Genomic DNA, 23,021 nt, shown 5'->3' on the forward strand with positions numbered 1-23,021 from the left:
CAGTCACATGACCACAGGCGGCATTTTGAAACATAGCAGCGGGAGAGGACGAAGCCGAACACCCATGGCCTCATATAATAAGCTTACGTGTCTGCCGAAACACACGGACATTTCGGCATATAAAAAATCCACATTGAACCTGAGTTAACATCTTGCGGTAAGTTTGACCTATTTATTAGGTATTTAGCTCATTCACTGCCTTTGACAAGTATACTTGTCAATTACATATTTTCTGGAGCGAGGATAATGGGGGAGAATCTGATTATGCTCCACTGTAAATATCAAACTTGGAAACAACTTTACTGATGCCCAACCACTGGTAGATGACATCATTGCCCCATTTTATACGAAATAAACACTGTTTCAGAGTCCATGGGAGAAATGGCTGTATTTTGGCAAACCTACATTTTTCTACTGCCAATTATAAAAGAAGGGGACGAGGCAAAAAGTAGGGAGTCTATTCTGTCATTTGGTAGATTTGGTTTATATATAATTATTGAACGTAGTATGGCGGTGGTATTGAAAATTTTTAAATTTTCTAAAATGGCTGACAGTGAATGAGTTAAGTAGGTATTTGTCTTAAGTGTTGAAAAGGACCTTTTCACATAGACTCTTTTGCAAACACTTTGTTTACTGTTGCCATAAACGAAACAGATGACGATACATGTTATATGGAGGCATGAATTGGCAGTAGCTACTAAGTGTCACAAATTATTAACTGTAAAGAGGTTTTGGGAACAGATACACTTGACTCCATGTAATGCCAAAACCTGGTAAGAAAACATATCAACGTTAAGCCATTCTTATTCAATTTAGCAATGATAGCATATGTAAACAAAAAATATTTAGGCTAAAAAGTACAAGTTTCTAATTGTTCTGCTGGATGGGTATTTACAGAAATTTAGTGACCACAATATGTTCAGGTGTACACTCAGATTTAATACATTAATCATCAGAAATACTACTCTAATATGGCTAACTTAATTTAACTTTGCAAACTGAACTGAATGTGTGATTTCAATGGCTTACTTACCTGTAAACTCATAGCCTGATATTTTTTTGTGTCAGAGGGTTCACCCCAACAAAATGAATGTTTTTGTCTGTCTGATTACATTTAAAAAAATAAATAAATAAATCAGACATTGTTCAAGCAGTTACTCAGTACTTGAGTATTCTTTTTAGCGAATACTTTTTTATTTCTACTTGAGTAAATTTTTTAATGACTACTTTTTACTTTTACTTGAGTAATATTATTTTGAAGTAACGCTTCACACTACTGTACTTGTACTTGAGTACAATTTTTGGCTACTCTACCCACCTCTGCGTAGAACCAGGGTTACACAAGTATTCATATTATAAACCAGGTAACAATATCTGCACATGTGTGGCAGCATTAACCTGATGTACTTTTGGGAGGGAGTAATAATGTTTTTTAGTTCAAGCAGTCTTCAACTCACGCGTCATTCTGCCGCCAGTTAATGGTGCATGTAGCTCCAGTTGGGTCTGGGGCATAGCCAGCCCAGCCCACAATAGGCATGGTGGACCAGAACAAAGCATTAAGCCATGCTGCCAGAATAAGGAGATTGTATGAGCGCGCAGTCATTTTCTGCCCTGAAGAGACAAAGGACAAACACATGCGCAAGGAAAGTACATTGCAAAGATTACTGTCTCTATGTGGGAAAAGATTGTTGTTCACGGTACACACTCTAAAAACCAGGGGTGTCCAAACGTTTTCATTTGAGAGCCACATACAGAAAATCAGAAGGACGCAAAGGCCACGTAATTTATGAGGAGAAATTGTGTTAAGTACTAAAAATTGTATGAATAATTTATTTGTGCTTTTGCATATTTAGAAAAATGCTACAGTATATAAACCATTTTATTTGTAATATGGCAGTAGAGTTATTATATTTTTTGAATTTTTCATTTTAGTTAGTTTTTATTAGTTTTCAGGGCTGTTCTGTTTATATTAGTTTTAGTTCTTTAATAAATGCTTAGTTTTAGTTAGTTTCAGTATTAGTATTATTATTTTTCTGTGTATTACTTGTGCGCAATATTTAAAAAACACCATGGGAGCGACGTCATCTGAAGGTGCTTTTCTATTGGCTGCTGCTAGATGACATCTCTTCTGTGTGACATACTTTCAAACGTCATTGTTCCGGTTGACATCAAAATAAATCTACTAAAAATCACACCAAAGACTCGAACGAAGGACATTTTTGCTATAATTATAGTTTTAGTTTTGTAAACATAAAATGTAATTTCAGTTAGTTTTCGTTTTTTAAAAAGCATTTTCGTTTTTATTTTATTTCATTAAAGGTGTATCCAAGGATCTTTTGTCTCTCCTTCTTACGGGTGGATCATCTTAACAATTGGTTCTCGATCCCGTCAATCAATCTGCCGTAACGACCTCGTGCATGCTCGTTCTTAGCTGAGCATGCGCACCCTCCCCGGGCCCCACCCCCGAGGACGAGCAGGAGAGCTGATAGGATGTCTGCCATGCACATTTTTTAAAAAGTGACAAACGGACGTTTGGCTTCTACTTTTTGAGAAGATCCTTGAATACTGTCATGTTTCAGTTTGGTTTGGGTTTGTTTTATTTTTGGTGAGTGTTGGTTATCTGGTGTTATTGTGTTTTTCCCCAATCTTGTTATCGTTAACCCTTTCCCACCTGGATGTGTCTTCCCTTATCGGTGCGTGTTGCTGATTGGTTCCCCCTGCCTGCTGTGTCTCCCTGGTGTGTCCTGTTAGTCTCATTAGTGTTGGTATAAGGGAGTGGTGTTTGCTTCACGCGGGTGTGGGAGCATTGTTGTTTGTACCTTACCTTGTCTTGTGTGCTGCGTTTAGTCAAAGTCATCTACATCTAGTGAAGTTAATTAAATTGTCTAAGTCTAGTCTAGTTTTTCCACATTTAATCAAGTCTCTTCACGGCAGCTCTAAGTCTCCTTCACGTTCCCCGCCAAGTCTGTCCACAGTCGTCACGTCATGTCTGGTCTTCACGTCACATCTGGTCTCCACGCCACGCCAAGTCTTCGCACCCTGTCCAGTCTTCACATCATCCCACATCAGTCCACGTACAGTCTGGTCAATAAAGTTGTCATTCCTGTCATTCCACTTCCTGTCACGTTTCTCCGCCTTTTGGGTCCCACCACAACCACCTCATGACAAATACACCCTTAACGAATTTGTTTTTTGAATTTTAGTTTTAGTTATTTCGTTAACTAAAATAACCTTTAATAGCAGCTGTGTTTTTCAACACCCTCCCTTCTTACTTTGACCATCTCCAAACATTTTTGTTTTTATTTTATTTGAACTGAGTCAAATGTCATTTTTAGCATATGTCGCGGGCCGCAAAAAAAATGGACGGCGGGCTGCAAATGGTCCCTGGGCCGTAGTTTGGACACCTCTGCTCTAAATGTATAGTACAATGTGATTGGATACCTATGTCGGGCCTGCAAATTGTGAGGTGTCGATCTATGGCAACCACAGTCAACAGGCCAATGCTAGCCATGCCAAAGAAGATGTTAAGAGCTGCATAAATCTAGAAACAAAAATAATTGTAGCAGTCTAAGATTATGTCCTTATATCTGAAAGTTTCACTTTAGATTAGTATCATATGCCCTAATAGCAAATCACAGTGGAACAAGGAGAGAGGAAATTAAAAAAAAAAAAAAAAACTCACGCAACTCACAAGTTATAAAGTTTCTCAATGTAGAAATTTGCCGAGGAAAAAAAATAAAGAAATTTGCCCAAAAATATCTTGACAATGGCCTTTTTATCTGACGATTTATGACTCAAACATCTTCTAATTTGCAACTTAACACCTCCTGGATACTATGGCCAATAGTTTTAACTAGTGTCGTTCCGATACCGTTTTTTGGCTCCCGATACCGATAACCAGCTTTGCAGTATCGGCCGATACCGATACCATACCGATACTTAAAGGTACACTCAGTATTATACAGTGGCATCTAGTGGTGAAATAATAATTCATTCATTAAAAAAACAAAACAAATGTTTGTTTTAGTAGTATGTAAAAAGACATGTATCGCATAAACATACTTTTTAAAAATATAATGGTAAGTCTAGAAATCACTAATTATTTTACATGGCCGCGCCGCGCCGCGCCTTCTAGTGTCCGCCATGTTTCGCCGCCATCTTTCTGCTACGGGTGCCGTCAAAGACAAATTTCAGCAATCCATTTCTTAACGCGTTTTTGGATCGCCTTTGCAGACGAACTTCCGGTTTGTGTGACGACCGCAAATAAACGAAGAAGAAGAGTTTCCGGTCCCCGAAGAGAGCATTATCAAGCGTCACAATTGCTTTGGGAATTTATTTTATTTCAGCGCGACAAAACAAGAGTTTATATTGTAGTCGCATTTGCCAGATGGAGAGAAATGAGGAACAGACTAGGTTTGGGAAGTGCCGGTGCCTTCGCCAGCTTTCTACTTTCTACTTGACCGGTAAGTAAGAGTACATTTGTGTTTATGTTTTGAGAGCGAGAGAAAAAGTATGCACCATACTAATTAATACGATGTTCGTACCATTGTTTTCCGATCACTATAGCTGTTGATTAGCAACTCCAGGCCAATCGAGCAATTTTGTTATGTAGCTACTTTGCTTTGTTCTGCCCGAAAAATGATTCCCGCAGTCGGGTTATATTCAGAGTAGATGCTCAAGTTATTGTGTAATGTAGTGTAACTGTGATTTCGGAGGTATATTTGCCCATAACTTCAATTGAGAATCTGAAGCATACTGTATTAGTGGAGGAGTTGAAAATTATTCTTTTTGTTGTGTTTGGTGAAAATAGTGTTCTCGAATCACAGCAGGAAATTAATTTTCGGCAGGGAATCACTTTCTGGACTTAACTGCTGGCTGTACCGTAAGCACTGCTCGAGTCTGAACTCTCTCACTCAAGTGTGTACTGGTCCATTTGTGCAATTGGGTGCACAGGAATGTACAGGCTGCTACGTTATCACGGAAACTTGACAAGCAAGCAGCCTTTGCATATTCTGTGCAGTCAAGTTACTTTTATCTAACTAATACAATGTTTTGGGGGCTTTGTTGGAAATGTGGTGACATATATTAGTATCATCAAGTTTTTTTCTTATTTTGTTTTTGTTTGTGTCACACTAGATCAACAGCCAAACTTGAGGGGTTCCAGAACCATATTCTGATGTATACAAGCATTCATGCAACGTTTAAATTCATCACCGACCTGCAAGAAAAAAAATATCAACGGGAGACTCAGCAGCCAAATTGGAATGCCCCGAATGAGGACACTGTAAAGTATATTAATAACGAGAGTCGGGTCAGTGCGTGCTCAAGGCTAGCGCCACTCTTTATTTCTGTCTTCTGCGTCCGGCTGCCGCTCAGTACGGCAAGCGAGACGGGCACAACAAGCAATCGCGAACACCAGCGAAAACTCACAATACATTACATCTCCCCTCTTCAGTCACCGACTACACTGGTCATTAAGAATTAACAGTAATGCAACAAACACGTGAGCAACACTAAAGTGTAACACTGTAACAATAACATAACAATAACATAAACTAACTGGGAAGGAGAGGTTGCTAGCACATCACTTCCACCAGGCATCTTTACCATGCCTGTTCCCTGTCCTGACGCTTACGCTGTTTCTGGAACACGTAAACTACAAATTGAGTCTATCAGGGGGCTTCACTACTCTACCGCGCCGGGTTGTATACGGTTCTTTAGAATGGAGTTGTGAGGACTCTGACGGCTCCCTCCGCGTCGAAACACACAGTTCTGGTGGAGCCGGCGACTGCGCCATCGCAGGTGGTGCCCGCTCGGGGACTTCCGACCAGGACTCGCTACAGATCGTACGGCGAGACCGATTGGCGATCGGGGTGCTGGTGCGAAGGTGTTGGCTGGTGCGGCGAAACTGCTTTCCCCCGCTCTCTACCACGTAGGATCGCGGAGCAGTGTGGGAACGGAGAATTACTCCTGGAGACCATCGGGGACTGCCTGGGTACGGTGCCATCCGCACCTCATCCCCTGGCTGCAGGGCAATGCGAGTGTTGGCTGCTCTCTTGCGGTCATAGTAGAACTTCTGGGTGGACTTGGACTTGTCAAGCAAGCGCTTAACCCTTAGGGCATCGTATGCCATAGGTTCCAGTAGTGCGCGTGCTGTCGGCAGTTTGTTACGAGGCCTCCTGCCCATGAGCATTTGAGCAGGCGACAGGCCTACTAACTGGAGTGGAGTAGTTCGGTAGTCTAGGAGTGCTAGGTGCTTGTCTGACGCCTTACTCCATAGCTTCTTGACCGTTTGTATTGCTCGCTCAGCTTCTCCATGAGAGTGTGGAGTGTGAGGTGATGACGTTTTGTGAAGGATGCCGTAACTCCTGCAAAACTCTTTAAACTCCTCAGAAGAGTATTGTGGCCCGTTGTCCGTACGAAGGGTGGAGCAGATGCCATGTCTGGCAAACTGAGCCTTCAGGGCTTCTATGGTGGTTCTGCTGCGCTGGTCCTTCAGTTCCTCTACTTCAATGTACTTCGAATAGTAGTCCACTAGTATGATGTACTGTTTGCCTTCAAACTCAAATATGTCAGAGGCCACTTCTTCAAATGGCAAATCCGGCGTTTCTGTTGGTTTAAGTGGCTCTCTCGGAAGTTTGTTTTGGATTTCGGCACACTTAGAGCAGTTCCTGATCATGTCTTCAATCTCGGCGCTCATTCCTGGCCAGTATAGGACCTCACGAGCTCGTTGTTTGCTCTTCACCACACCAAGATGAGACTGATGAATGAGCCCCAACATGTGAGTGCGCATGGTGGCTGGCACCACAATTCGCAGACCCTTGTACACTATGCCATCCGACACTGCTAGTTGACTTCTTGAGTCCCAGTACGGTTGCACTGAATTGGGCACCTCCTTCCTATTGACAGGCCAGCCCTTGTGAATTATCTGCTCGAGACCGCTTAACTCCTCTTTTGTGCGTTCTTGCAGTTCTGCATATTTCTGGTCAGTCACTGAAACATAACTGAGCATGGAGACACTGTCAAGACCAGCTGCCTCAGGCGTGTTGTCGCTGAGCTGTGCTCTGGACAGGGTATCGGGGAGCTCCATGTCCTTTCCTCTCCTATACTTAATTGTGATAATTGTCATACCACTGCAGTCTCAGGCGCATTCTCTGGATGCGCATGGGGGTGGACAGTAGCGGTTTCTTGTAGATGTCCTCAAGCGGCTTGTGGTCATTGTATATTGTGACATGATTTCCAAATATGTAGTGGTGAAACTTGATGCATGCATGCACAATAGACAGCATCTCCTTTTCTATTTGAGGATAGCGTGTCTCTGAGTCCGTTAGAGACCTAGATGAGAAGGCAACAGGACGGCCGTCCTGCAGCAAAACTGCACCCAGCCCCATGCTGCTGGCGTCGCAATATATCTCCACCGGCCTGGCTGTGTCAAAATACTTGAACACTGGAGGGTGCGTGCAGAGCTGTTTGAGTCGCTCGAATGATTGTTGCTGTGCTGGTTGCCACGAGAACTCGACATCACCCTTCAGAAGCTGCCGCAACGGAGCGTCTTCCATGCTCAAGTTGGGTATGAATTTTGACAGGTATGTCACGAAACCCAGAAACCGGCGGACCCCATCCTTGTCCGTAGGCGCCGGCATGCGCCTCACAGCTTCAGTCTTCGCAGGGTCTGGCATGATACCAGTAGCAGTTACCAGATGGCCCACGTATAGCACAGCAGACTGACGAATATGGCACTTATCAAAATTCAGTTTGAGATTATATTCAGTGGCTCTGTCAACCACTCTCCGAAGTATGGCGTCATGTTCTTCCATTGTTGGTGCCGCTATCAGTATGTCATCCATGATGCTAACTGCTCCACTGATGCCCTCCAGCATCTGGTCCATGATGCGTTGAAATATTTCGGGTGCGCATTTAACACCAAAGGGCAGTCTCAGCCACCTGAACCTTCCTATTGGGGTGTTAAAAGTCATGAGAAATGACGAAGCTTCGTCTAGCTCAATCTGGAGGAATCCAGATTTTGCGTCCAATACAGAGAAGACTTTCGCCCCTGGTATGCCAGAAATTACTTCCTCGATGGTGCGCATCGGGTAGTGTTCCCGCTTGATCACTTTATTTAGGTCGCTTGGGTCAATACAAATCCTTATCTTGTCCTTGCGCGTGACAACCACCATTGAGCTAACCCACTCCGTGGGCTGGTCTACCTTAGCTATGTAGCCATCTTCCACCATCTCGGCCAATTTGTCGACAATCCTTTCCCTAAGAGCAGCTGGTTGCCGACGAACTGGGTGTATGACACCCTTGGCGTCCGTGTCAATTTTAATCGAGTACTTGCCGGGTAATGTCCCCGTAGTGCGAGCCAGTTCCGGAAAATCATCTAGCCTTCCTGGTGAATCTGAGTCTTGTAGGGAGCTAAGCCGCACTATCAGGCCTAGAGCCTCCGCTGTTGCACCACAGAGTATGTTCTCCTGAGCAATGTTGATGATTTCCAGCGCAGCTTGAGTTTGCCGGTTTTTGTAAGCAAGCAGTAGATCAACTGCGGCAACTGGTTTCAACTTGTGGTTCGAATATGAGCGCAGAGTTCTGTTTGAGCGCCGCAGCTCCCCTGTGTGCTTCAGCAACTGGTAGCTGCGAAGAGTCACCAGTATCTATCCTAAACTTCACCTTCTGAGTTAAGATGTTGATGTTTACGACCCACTTGTCGTCTTCCACCATCGATACCGGAACATCCTCGTGTGTTAGATGTATGGCTAGTACTTCTTCATCTCGTGTGTCCTCCTCTGTAGACTCTGTGCTTACCGTGTTCACACCTTGGCCGCGACACACAGCTGCCCAGTGATTTGGCTTGTGGCAGTGAGAGCACGTGGAGCCGACTGCGGGACATTTTCCTTGATTCCACACATGTTGTGGGTGCCTGCCACATCTAAAGCAGCTGTTTAATTGTTTATTTGGTGGTTGTTTCCAATGGGTTGTTGGCTGTGCTTTGGTGTGAGTGTCTTTATTCATCACTGTGCGCCTCGATCTGTAAGACATCGTTGACACCTGCGCATCTTCCTCTCTGACAATCATCATTTGTCTCTGGGACATCTCAAACTGTTGTGGAATCTCAATTGCCTTAGCCAACGACAGTTCTTCACCTTCATCTAAGAGTCTCTCTTGAACCCTCTTTTCTCTCACACCTGCTATTATAGCGTCGATTAGCATGTCGTCGGAGTCAGCATACTCACAGTCCATTAGCATAAGCTTTAGGTCTTTCACAAAGTGATCAAAGCTCTCCGTCGCATCTTGTTTCCTTTGTTTGAAACGATGCCTTGCTATTCTTTTGTTTTTTCTTGGCCTAATGTAGTTTGCAAACTTGTCCAAAACTTTCACGGGATCTTGCCTCTCCCCCTCAGCCCAGTCGAGGGTTTTGAAGATTTCCCTACCTTGCTCGCCAATCCACGTCCCGAGCCACCCCACGCGCTGCTTATTTTCCAAACCGGCAAGGGGCCCATCGAAGACGAAATTGACGTGGCAGCGGAACCGCTCAAACCCTTGGTATAAATCCGCGGCGTCCCAGTCAATCCTTGGGTGTTCAAATGCGGCAGTGGCCATGGCTGCGTGCTTCCAGTCCTTGTCAGGCTTCTGACACCATGTAAAGTATATTAATAACGAGAGTCGGGTCAGTGCGTGCTCAAGGCTAGCGCCACTCTTTATTTCTGTCTTCCGCGTCCGGCTGCCGCTCAGTACGGCAAGCGAGACGGGCACAACAAGCAATCACGAACACCAGCGAAAACTCACAATACATTACAGACACTTCAGATGGAGGACCCCAGAAGGCTTCGGTGTTGTACCACTAGTATCTCCACCTACCATATCTGAGCTGCAACAAACTGAAGTCAGCCGAGGTCTTGGTCTGTCATTTACATATGGACGGTATTACAAACTACATTAACTTTTTGTCTGAAGCAATACGGAATGGTCACATGTACAAGCAACACTTGTTTTACACAGGACCTGCTGACCAGGTGTCTGAAGCCATGGAGTGACTCCTCCCCCACTTTCCTCAATAAGCCTTTGAAGAATATGATATCATCGTTGGTGGGAACATGCCCTCACTACATAACATATACTTGCGCAGTCAAGGAGCATGCCAAACTTAATAAAACCAGCAAACATTGAAGTGACTTCATTATTACTGCAGTCTGTTCACACAATCAATGGACAACCCTTCCTTAGTTTTGCCCCAATAACATCATAGAGAAGGCGAAAAGTAGTGTTAAAGGTCATACTATGTGTTCGGGAGAGTTTGAGGAATGTTGCAATGTTAATGGGGGACAATGTCAGCAAAAAAAAAAAAAAACATCATGGGATTGAGGTAATAAGATATTTTAGCTGTGTACAACACATACCTGCTCTGTAACACTACTTTTGGCCCAAACCTGTATGTCTATTTTCCATATATTGAAATGCACAGCGTACTGGTAAATTTCTGGATCAACGGCAATTCATGTACCTCATTATATTCTAACAGCATTTTTTTTTTTTTTAGTTAATATGTTAATTTCATGTAGACTTTTACTTTATTTTATTTATTCATTTTCATTTACTATACCTTAAATTCATTGGCCAATGAAGAATTACTTGTCATTGCAAGCATTTATAATAATTCTCCAGGCTTTTGATGTTTTACATTTCTGGAGATGCAAAATAGTGTTAGGTTAGGTGTCGAATGAACACTGCATGTTGACTCCAAAGGAAATAGTATTTTTTAGTTATTCAAAATGTACAAATTAACACACAACAACAATGTACAAGTTATACAAACTATATGCCAGGTAAAAAAAACAACAACTTTGTATTGTCCTTGAGGATCTGGGAAAGTGTCTCTTATTTGCCACAAATCTACCAAGGTACTGCAGTCTGGGATCCAGGTACAGGAAAATCATGGCGGTGCTGATGTGCCAGCAATGTGTCAAAAAGTATTTCTTCAGTCTATCAGCTGGACTTGGATATCTTCATATTCCTCCAGGGTCATTTCCTCTATGAGTCTGTGCAAGAAGGTAACAATTGTATGTCAGATGAGGTACCACACAATGAACTGAAAGTCATTGAGCTAATGAAGTACACGTTATGTGCAAATTTCCCTGCTTTAACGTGCTGCGCCCTTTAAGAGACTTCTCGATTACGTTATTCCTGCACCAATTGACATGCGCATTCTGATCCTAGTGTTCAGTACGCGGAAGGAGCGGCCAGAGTTAGACGATCGTATCAGACTTCCATGTTAACTCGCTTGTTGTGCGTAATTGACGCTGTAAGTATAACTAGTTGTACATAGTTATGTGTACCATTTGTCAATTCTAAGTAGAGCTAACCCATGTAGAACGCCTGATTTCTGCCTTTGTTTACATTTACCGTGGCGCCATTATCCACGCTGTAGTTTGTAATCTATTATGTGGTCTTTGGCGCGCCCTTGTGGATATTTCGTGTAAACAGACTGCACCACAAGGAATAGTGTTCTGCCTTATTTAGTCTACAAATAAGATTGTAAAATTCTTTGTGCCATTGATATATTTTGTTATTACTTGAAACGATTGTTTTGTGCGATGCCTCAATGGACCTCATTGTAATTGTTTACATTTATTTGTTTGTTATAGAAAACCACAACTCCACAACTTCATTACAATTTAGCAACATTACGACCTCATACTTTAATACCATCAACAATCAACAAATCCATGTTCTGCCATCATTGTGGTGATTAAAGACACTCAACCCCATCTCTGGATTCGCTGCAATCTTTCTAACCGAAGATTTAGGCCAGACGAGTGTTGACCCAGCATACTTTCAATAATATTTCACAAGTGGTCCTTCGAGCCGAATCTACACGGGCTGCGCTATGGCCACATCCAGAGACTTCTATGATGGGCAGCCACCCTTGAGTCCCCGTCCCAGCAGAGTGCGCCGCATTCCCGGACATCTGGAGGACTTTGAACTAAGCTACCCACCAGCACGTCTTCAACCATCCACAGTGATGCCAGTATCACCTCCGCCACCAAGATACGTTGTTCCACCAAGCCCAGATAGATGGTCTACTACTTCAGAACCAGCTTATCGGCCAGCGGAAAACAATGTAAACAAAATACATCTGTTGGAGGCACGTTGGCAGGCCATGAGCCGACAAATGAGAGAGCTAGAAAGGGAGATGAGTATCGTCAGATCAACCACATCCACATAGTGCCTTAGCTCAGCCCTATTATCCCTACAGTTATGCTGCAGAGCAACCTCACTACAGCAGCCTGCCTCATCTTGAGAGAATTTGCAGATCACCAAGTCCGAGCATCAATTCAGAAGCACGATATACCTCACCTCCGCAAGAGCAAGTTATTCCACTCCAGTCTCCTCAGCTTTTGCCGACCCCTCATGTACCTCCTCTACTTCCTACATCACCTCTGCTGCTCACCCCTCTTAATCCAGTACAGCTTCAGCAGACCCCGCCAGCAGTGGTTCCAGTTTCAGCACCAGGGGCAGCTCCTGTAACCCCAGCAGTGCCTACAGCACCACTCCATGCAGCAGATCCAGCACCGCCTGCAGAGCCCGAGGACTATTGGCCTCCACCTCCTCCTCCTGTAGATGATGCTACTGCTGCTCTGCTTCCATCTCTGCACCATACCACACCTCCAGCTTTATCTACACAGCATGTGATTACTCCTCCAGCGATTACCTATAGTGCACCTACGTACTCTCCAACATATACCGCAACAGTCCCTTCTCAGCCTGGGCCACAGACTGTATATCCTCCTACATACACTTCCCATGCAGCACCACCACCAGCAGTACCCGTCTGTCAGCCCTCTCAGATCTCTGCCAGTGTCCACACACCCAATATGCTAGAAATGGCTATCGCATCCTCATTTGGCATCCCCAAGCCAAAGCTGTGCATCTTCAGCTCAGGGAAGGAGAGTGACTTTCTCATGCTCAAAAAAGGTTTCGACAGTGTGATTGGACCTCATAGCCATTTAACCGAAGACTACAAATATCAAGTCCTTCTCGACCATCTGACATTCCCTGCGGCAGTCCAGATTGCTAAGCGATATATTAACCGTGCCACTCCATACACCAGTGCCATGACAGCCCTCCAGCTGAGGTATGGACAACCCAGACAACTAGTTCAAGGAGAACTGAAAACCATCCTGAATGCTGCTCCAGTGAAATCAGGAGATTACCAAGACATTGAGGACTTCGCGGCTGCAGTTGGCACACTTCTGGGCATGTTACGCAGTATGGAAGGCCCTTCATCATCAGCAGAGCTGTGTTGTGGTTCGCACGTTGACACTTTGCTCACCAAGTTACCTCCCCACTTCCGAGACTCATTTGCTGAACGTTGTTTTAACAGAGGTATAATTCAGAGCGGCAGTGACAAGACATATACTCTGCCTGACTTAGCTGAGTGGCTTGAACGCAAAGTACAAACACTCCAAGTGTCCCGTCGCATAGGATCAAACATCACTGAGTTCAGTAATGCAAACAACCGGGAACGAAAGAACAGTCGACAACAGAAACCAAGGTCCACTGCGGTGTTACTAGGAAGTAACCCTAGTGCGGAGCACCCTGGGACACAACCAGCATCAGCTCCTCCACTCCAAACCAAGAAGCGGGATCGATTCAAACCCTATTGTCCATACTGCAATAATCAAGAACACTACTTAAACGCATGTGTCGAGTTCACCAAGCTTACCAGTGAACCAAAAGCAAGCTGGATCAAAGACAGGGGAAAATGCTGGAGATGTGGCCGAGGACATTCACCCGATAATTGTACACTGAAAAAACCCTGCTCCACCTGTGGGGAGAAACACCTTCCTGTACTGCATGAAGTAGCTCTCACCAAAAATATACTAACTGTATGTACTCCCTCCAGTGTTGCTTACATCGATCAAGCAACCTACTCAGGCAGAGTGATGTTGAAAGTTGTACCCATCCGTCTGCATAATGGAAGGAAATTTGTGGATACACATGCAGTGTTGGATGACGGCTCCGAGCGCACCATCATCCTGCCCACAGCGATTCGCCATTTAGGCCTCACCGGACAACAAGAAGTCCTACCTCTGAGAACCATTAGACAGGAAGTATTACAGGTGAAGGGAGCAACTGTGTCATTCCATGTTTCTACACGCAGAAAGAAGAGGATGAAATACAACATTAATAATGCTTTCACAGCTGCCGAATTGAACCTTGCCGAACAGTCCTGCTCAGCGGAGCTCCTGCAGAGAGCTTATAATTACTTAAAGGACCTACCCCTGCCGTCCTTTAACAAAGTCAAGCGCATGGTACTCATCGGGTCAGACAACCCTCACCTGATCACACCTAAGCGGCCCATCAGGTGTGGACCCATCGGTTGTCCTGTAGCTGTGTGCACCGCCTTGGGATGGGCAGTACAGGGACCAGCTAGCTTTCTTCAACAGCCTTCAACTGAGAGCAGCTGCCTTCATTTATCAGTCCTGTCTCCCTCTGAAGAGCTGCAGCAACATGTGGAGAGATTGTGGCAGATCGACACACTGCCATTTCGCTCACCTAAAGAGGCAACACGCTCTGGGGAAGATAAAGCAGCCCAAGAACAGTTGGAGCAGAAGAGCGTTCGAGTTTCGGTAGATGGTGTGAATCGGTACGCTACTCCACTTCTGCGTCGAAAGAATTCACCACTCTTACACACCACATCCAACGCGGTTATGTCTCTACTCAGAGCCACCGAGCGCCGCCTCTCACACAACCCAGAACAGCTGTCAGATTACAATATGGAAATACACAAACTGGTGAAGGCTGGTTATGCAGTGAAAATCAGCCGAGAACAAGTCAACAGCTCAGATGAATCATGGTTTTTGCCACATCATCTTGTTTTTTATAATGGCAAACCCAGAATTGTATTCAACTGTTCCTTTGTACATCAGGGAGCCTGCCTCAATAATAACCTCCTGCCAGGTCCAACTTTGAGCTCCTCACTACTCGCTGTGCTCCTGCAATTTCGGGAATATGCTGTAGCCATCAGTGGAGACATACGTGGCATGTTCCATCAGGTGCACCTACTTCCTCAAGACCAGCCGCTTCTCCGTTTCCTGTGGAGAGATGGTGAGAGAGAGCGCACCCCTGATGTTTACGAATGGCGAGTTTTGCCGTTCGGCACGACTTGCAGTCCATGTTGCGCCATATATGCACTGCAGCGCCATGTTCAAGACTACAGTGAAGGTAATGAAGAGATAGTCAACTCTGTACTACATTCGTTCTATGTCGACAACTGTCTCCAGTCCCTACCATCACCAGAACAAGCTAAACAGTTCATTGACAAACTCAGAGCCCTCATAGCTGATGGAGGTTTTGACATAAGACAGTGGGCCTGCAATAAACTTGAGGTTACAGCCCACCTACCGCCGGAAGCCAAGTCTAGCAGCTGTGAGCTGTGGCTGTCTGCGCAAAGGGAAGGCCCCATCGAGTCTACCCTGTGTCTACAATGGAACTGCAATACAGACACCTTGAGTTACAGGTGCAAGGAAATTTCACCTGCTGAACCCACTCTGAGGCATGTGTACCGCGTGCTTGCAAGTCAATACGACGCACTAGGCTTTCTCATCCCTTATACAACACGCGCTAAAGTGTTGGTTCAAGCCATCTGGAAGAAAGGTCGAGAGTGGGATGATCCCTAAGCAGATGAACTTCTATCAGCTTGGCAAACCTGGGAGAGTGAGCTCCCACAGTTACAGTTGATAACCATGCCCAGATGCTACCTCACAGATTTCCCAGCCAAGAATCCTGTAGAGCTACAAATCTTCACCGATGCCTCGGAGAGAGCCTATGGCGCGGTTGCCTACATTAGAACAGTGCATAATGTCACCAGTGCAGTCCAGATATCCTTTGTGTTTGCTCAGTCACGAGTAGCGCCAAAGAAGCAGCTGTCTATTCCTCACCTGGAGCTCTGTGCTGCTCTATCTGGTGCACAGATCGCCAAGGTCTTGCAAACTGAGTTGACGCTACCCCTTAATGTAACAACACTGTGGACTGATTCAACCACTATCCTGCATTGGATCCAGTCAGAGTCCCAGCAGTACAAGGTATTTGTGGGAACACGCATTGCGGAGATTCAGGAGCAGATGTATGGAGGTATGTACCATCTGATAATAACCCAGCTGACGATATCACCCGTGGCAAGCACCTCAGGGACTTAGCCACACTAAGCCGCTGGACATGCGGACCTAGGTTTCTCACTCTGCCACCGAGTGAATGGCCAGCCAGGCCTTCTACAACCTCAACTCAGCTAGAAGAAACCCGTGTGACCTTCTGTGGCACTGTAGCACCAGCAGACCCTGACCCATCTCAGTACAAGTCCTGGTCCGAGCTGATCCAAGCCACATTCCTGTCCCTTCACAGCTGCTCCACAGATGACTGCCACAGATCACATTGATACAGAAGTCATCGTTCTCAAACGGGCGCAGGAGGAGAGTTTCCCTGCCGAGTTAGCTGCTCTGCAGGCAGGAAAACCACTTAGTTCTCACAGCTTGCTCTATGTCCAGAGTACGACAGTACCGTGGGCCTGATCCGTGTCGGTGGTCGGCTGAGGAAGGCAGAGCAGCTACAAGATGCCATTTACCCTATTGTTTTGGCACCAGACCACCCTGTCACTCAACTCATAATTTGAGAATTTGACCACAAGCTGCTGCACCCAGGTCCTGATCGTGTGTTCGCTGAATTGAGACGAACATTTTGGATTCTTTGCGGACGACAAGTTGTGAAGAAATATCAACGCAGTTGCACTGAGTGCCAGAGATGGCGCAATAAACCCACAGTACCACATGTGGCAGACCTCCCTGCCGCACGTCTCCGTCTTCAGAAGCCTCCCTACTGGTCAACGGGTATAGACTGCTTTGGACCGTATGTTGTCAAGATTGGCCGCAGACAGGAGAAGAGATGGGGAATCCTCTTTAAATGCCTTACTACGAGGTGTGTGCATCTAGATCTCCTGTGCAGTATGGACACAGACGCCTTCCTCCTTGCCCTGCGATGCTTTGTAGCAAGAAGAGGAAAGCCATATGAGATCCTCTGTGACAGAGCTACGAACTTTCAGGGTGCGGACAGAGAACTGCAGAGAGCCTTTGAGGCCCTGGAGCCAGCTTTGAAGGAGCAGTTGGCTGAGCAGAGCATCACATTTAAGTTCAATCTGCCTCTTGCCCCTCATTTTGGTGGGATTTGTGAGAGGGAGATAAAGTCAGTCAAAGCTGCTCTGCAAGTCGTTCTTAAAGAAAGAGTTCTTCCAGAAGACGTACTGCTCACTTTACTCATTGAGGTGGAGGGCATCCTGAACTCAAAGCCCCTTGGGTATGCCACTTCTGACATTGCAGACCCTGATCCCATAACACCTAACCTCCTGTTGATGGGGCGGCGAGATGCATCCTTGCCACAAGCTGTTTATGGAAGCAGCGACCTGATTGGACGCCGCCGTTGGCGACACAGCCAAGTACTAGCAGATCACTTCTGGCTTCACTTCACCCGGAACTACCTCCCTAATCTTCATCCAAGACGGAAATGGAGTACTTCCAGGCCGGACCTCACTACTGACCAAGTGGTCATGGTGATTGACCCTCAACTGCCCAGAGCACGATGACCGATAGGACGAGTCACTAAGGTGATCCCCAGCGACGACGGCAGGATCCGCGCCACCGAGGTGAACATTAAAGGGACTACATACACCCGTCCCGTAGTCAAGCTCATCACACTGCCGGAGTCGCCGAAGGATTGCAATCGACACAGCAGGGACATTTGTGATTATTACAAATTCACGGACTGAATTTGTGTGCGGCTCTGCAAATTTCCTTGCTCTAACGTGCTGCGCCCTTTAAGAGACTTCTCGATTACGTTATTCCTGCACCAATTGACATGCGCATTCTGATCCTCGTGTTCAATACGCGGAAGGAGCGGCCAGAGTTAGACGACCGTATCAGACTTCCATGTTAACTCGCTTGTTGTGCGTAATTGACGCTGTAAGTATAACTAGTTCTTCATAGTTAAGTGTACCATTTGTCAATTCTAAGTAGAGCTAACCCATGTAGAACGCCTGAATTCTGCCTTTGTTTACATTTACCGCGGCGCCATTATCCACGCTGTAGTTTGTAGTCTATTGTGTGGTCTTTGGCGCGCCCTTGTGGATATTTCGTGTAAACAGACTGCACCACACGGAATAGTGTTCTGCCTTATTTAGTGTACAAATAAGATTGTAAAATTCTTTGTGCCATTGATATATTTTGTTATTACTTGAAACAATTGATATTGTTTAGTGCAATGCCTCAATGGACCTCATTGTAATTGTTTACATTAATTTGTTTGTTATAGAAAACCACAACTCCACAACTTCATTACAATTTATCAATATTACGACCTCATACTTTAATACCATCAACAATCAACAAATCCATGTTCTGCCATCATTGTGGTGATTAAAGACACTCAACCCCATCTCTGGATTCGCTGCAATCTTTCTAACCGAATATTTAGGCCAGACGAGTGTAGACCCAGCATACTTTCAATAATATTTCACACATTACATGAGCAAGACTATTTTTGAAAGCCATGTAAATTTCTGCACATCGAAATACAAGGAAGCTGTTGTATCTTCAATCAAAACTAAGTTGCTTCATGATATTTATTAGGTGAAATTGTTCACCATGGTGACAAGTCAATATCTGAGTAAAGGGTTTCAAATGTTTTTGTAAGCAGCACTTTTCTGAGTGGTTGGTAGCAACAAGAAACTGGGGGGAGGGAATAGAATTTACAAGTCTAAGTTGCAAATGTGTAGTTTAGCAAACACCATTATTTTGTACGATATACTAAACATATCAGTAAACGATGCAATTTAAATACCACATATTCCAAGCAAAGGTATGTTTTGAGCCATTCACATGCATGCTCGAATGGATTTTTTTCCTCCATGCTGACGTAATTCGTTGTACATTAACAGACACCGCATTTTCTTCCTCGTCGTCTTCCTCGTCGTCTCCCTCGCCCTCTTTGAGATGGTCCAAATGTCTATAAAACATATAACATAACTGTGTGTTCTCTGTTATATGGTTTAGTTGCACTAACAAATATGAACATAGCTAGTCATTAGCATTAGCTGGAGTACAGTATTTCCTAACAATGCCACAAAAAAATAATAATTCTAAAATTAAATGACTAAATCACAAATTTAGGGACAATATGTCTTAACAAATACAATGCACTTACATCATCACTTGAGGGAATACCAGAAGTCTTTGTGCTTCTGTTGTGATGAATTTGGTGGTAGGCTGGCGAAGTATGGTCTCTCTGGGACACCGTAGTTCGTGTGAGTAAAATCATTGCATTCTCTTGTTTGACCGATAGATGGCGGTAGTGAGCTACACACTGGGGCTTTAAGGTTTTTTTTTTTTCCTCAACATGAAAAAGCTGTCCTGCCATTGGTTCAGAGCATTCAAGGGCCAATATGATATCTTAGATCGACATGCAGTGAACATGTCACATACCAGTGAATGTCGTGCCACCAGCAAGACACAAGATGCTGCATCCAAAATCCTATATTAGCGTTGGAATTAATGGTATCGGCATGTTACTTGTGAGTAGTCACCGATACCGATACCACTGTTTTAATGCAGTATTGGCACTTCTGCCGATACCAGTATCGGAACAACAATAGTTTTAACACTAGCACTACTAGAATCCTAAAACAACTAGATCTCCCAGAGCAGTCATTTTGACGGGTTGCACTTCCGCCTAATAATAATAATGATAGTAATCGCCTATTATGGTTATTACTCGCTATTTTGAGTAGCTAATAAAGCCCCTCTCTTGCTTTTCTGTGGAAAATGGGTGTATTAATTTTGATTATCAGGCTTGTATTGCCAAAAACGTCATGACTCCATCACATCTAGAAGCACATTTTTTACGATAAGCTTTTACTCTACCTTGAGCTTCGTCACCAATTCCAGTGAAGCAATATAGGGCTCCTTTTAGAGAGAGGGGGCTGGTCTTGTTTGTACATGCTGTCTGAAACTGCTGAACGATCCATCGACCACTCAATGTGATTCGTCAGACCCTCTGTCAGCTTCTCAGAATGTAGCTGTGTAGTCTCCTCTCCAGTATAGTTTTTTTAGGGCCCGAGCAGCGACCGCTGCGAAGTCCCTATTGTTTTTGTAAAAATTATTATTAGGGCCCGAGCAGCGACCGCTGCGAGGTCCCTATTGTTCCTGAAGGAATTCTTATTAGGGCCCGAGCAGCGGCGGTGGCGGTGCCGCTGCGAGGCCCTATTGTTTTTGTAGGAATTCTTCTTATTAGGGCCCGAGCAGCGACCGCTGCGAGGTCCCTATTGTTCCTGAAGGAATTCTTATTAGGGCCCGAGCAGCGGCGGCGGCGGTGCCGCTGCGAGGCCCTATTGTTTTTGTAGGAATTCTTCTTATTAGGGCCCGAGCAGCGGCGGCGGCGGTGCCGCTGCGAGGCCCTATTGTTTTTGTAGGAATTCTTCTTATTATTATTAGGGCCCGAGCAGGGGCGGCGGCGGTGCCGCTGCGAGGCCCTATTGTTTTTGTAGGAATTCTTATTATTATTATTAGGGCCCGAGCAGCGGCGGCGGCGGTGCCGCTGCGAGGCCCTATTGTTTTTGTAGGAATTCTTCTTATTATTATTATTATTAGGGCCCAAGCAGCGACCGCTGCAAGGTCCCTATTGTTCCTGAAGGAATTCTTATTAGGGCCCGAGCAGCGGCGGCGGCGGTGCCGCTGCGAGGCCCTATTGTTTTTGTAGGAATTCTTCTTATTAGGGCCCGAGCAGCGACCGCTACCTACATAGGTTAAACGGATCCCTGTCCCGCTACGATTGTCCTATGGCTACGAAAATTGTGTGGCACCTGTAGCACATCCAGATGAACAAAAACCTCTTTGATATGTGTACCCTAAAATAGACAGGAAGTGAGGTATGAGTATTTGAATGTCCAATTTTGGCCCATTTTTGCACATTTACAGGGGTCATACTTTTGCCCGCTTCTCCTACACGGTTAACCCGATTGACTTCAAACTTGGGCTGTACCATCTCAACACCTGGGACAACATCATGGTAAAAAATCTAAAGTTTTTGACATACTATATGACGGTGGCGGGGCATCAAATTTACAGTTTCAAAATTCTTACTTAACGAAGCATTGCCGGTGGTACGTTTAATCTAGAGCTACGAAAATTGGTACACATATGTAACAGACTATGATCTACAAAAAAGCCTGTTGGTGCCATATGCTAAACCTAACAGGAAGTCCGCCAGAGGCGAGGCATCAAATTTTGTGTTTCAAAATTCTTACTTAATGAAGCATTCCCGGCTGTACATTTCACCTAGAGTTACCAAAATTTTAAGACATATGTAACAGCCCTCAAGGTACAAAAAACTCTTTTTGAACCATATGCTAAACCGAACAGGAAGTCCGCCATTTTGATTTACTTTGGAACGTGTTGCCATTTTTTGGGCCATTTCATAGGGGTCTTATTTTAACGAACTCCTCCTACAGAGTTTATCCGATCATCTCCAAACTTTGTGTGATTCATCTTAAGATGTTGAAGATGAAAAGTTATTGAAAGCTTTTTATTTCGTCGCACGCTGTTGCCGTAGCATGCACAGTTTGCAAAGGAAAAAATTCCTTCTTAATGAAGCATTCCCAGTTGTACGAAGCAGCTAGAGCTACGAAAATTTGGAGACACATGTAACAGCCCACGATGTACAAAAAAGTCTCTTGGTGCCATGTGCTAAACCCAACAGGAAGTCCCGTAGGGGCCGGGCATCACATTTTGAGCTAAAAAAATCTTTAACGAAGCATTCCCGGTTGTACGTTTCACCTAGCGCTATGATAATTTAGAGGCATACATAAGAGCCCACGATGTACAAAAAAGTCTCTTGGAACCATCTGCTAAACCAAACAGGAAGTCCGCCATTTTGATTTACGTTGGGATTTGTAGCCATTTTTTGTGGCCTTTTTTCGGGGTCATATTTTAACGGACTCCTCCTACAAAATTTATCCGACTGTCTTTAAACTTGGTGTGCTTCATCTTAAGATGTTTAAGATGCAAAGTTATCGAAAGTTATTTATTTTGTCGCACGCCATTGTCATGGTGATGCATTGTTTGCCAAGTAAAATAATGCTTTTTTTTTTTGGTCTAAACATGTGCAAAAACTCATGAAACTTTACACACACATCAGGCTTGTCATAAGCATGAATATTTTAGAGATTTCTTATTCAATTTGCAATACATGGTTCAATAGCGTCCGGTCTCCTCCCACATTCCAAAGACATGCATGGCAGGTTAATTGGGCGCTCCGAATTGTCCCTAGGTGTGCGTGTGAGTGTGGATGGTTGTTCGTCTCTGTGTGCCCTGCGATTGGTTGGCAACCAGTCCAGGGTGTCCCCCGCCTACTGCCCAGAGCCCGCTGAGATAGGCGCCAGCAGCCCCCGCGACCCTTGTGAGGAATAAGCGGTCAAGAAAATGGATGGATGGATGGATGGTTCAATAGCGCCCTCTAGACATTTTTATGAAGCTTTTGCAAATGTTTTGTATTTTATGATTCAGCTAGATTTGTAAAAATTGGGATACCTATCAGCCTAAGACTTACAAAAAGGTTTCTAAAGCCATATGCTGAATCAAACAGGAAGTCTGCCATTTGGATTTACTTTGGTATTTGTAGCCATTTTTTGGGGCCTTTTATAGGGGTCATATTTTCAACAGAACTTATCAGATCGTCTTCTTTCATTCGTGTTTCATCTTAAGATATTTAAGATGAAAAGTTATTGAATTTTTTTATTTTGTCACACGCCTTTGCTCTAGCCATGCATTGTTTGTGAAGAAAAATGCTTCTTTGAGAGTCTAAATATGGGCGAAAACACACAAAACTTTGCACACACACCAGACCTGTCTGGAACATGAATATTTTATTTAGATATTTGTTGTGCAATTGTAATAAATGGCTCAATAGCGCCCTTTAGACATTTT

The 23,021-nt window shown here is 44.6% G+C and overlaps 1 protein-coding gene across 3 annotated transcripts in view; it reads right to left on the reverse strand.

Annotated features, from left to right (window-relative positions):
• rrh (retinal pigment epithelium-derived rhodopsin homolog) overlaps nucleotides 1-23,021 on the reverse strand; it is a 200,405-nt gene that overhangs the window by 83,915 nt on the left and 93,469 nt on the right. Inside the window, exons 4-5 of one of the 3 annotated variants that reach the window (XM_077538869.1) lie at nucleotides 3,442-3,541; nucleotides 1,458-1,611 (exon numbers count right to left, since the gene is read on the reverse strand). In XM_077538869.1, the coding sequence (XP_077394995.1) occupies nucleotides 1,458-1,611; nucleotides 3,442-3,541 (254 nt within the window). Of the gene's footprint in view, nucleotides 1-1,457; nucleotides 1,612-3,441; nucleotides 3,542-4,966; nucleotides 11,034-18,882; nucleotides 19,193-23,021 lie in introns of those variants that run through there. The other 2 variants (XM_077538868.1, XM_077538867.1) reach the window with 2 other exon arrangements.

This window comes from Festucalex cinctus, chromosome 12, assembly GCF_051991245.1.
Source record: "Festucalex cinctus isolate MCC-2025b chromosome 12, RoL_Fcin_1.0, whole genome shotgun sequence".
NCBI classification, from domain to species: Eukaryota; Metazoa; Chordata; class Actinopteri; order Syngnathiformes; family Syngnathidae; genus Festucalex; species Festucalex cinctus.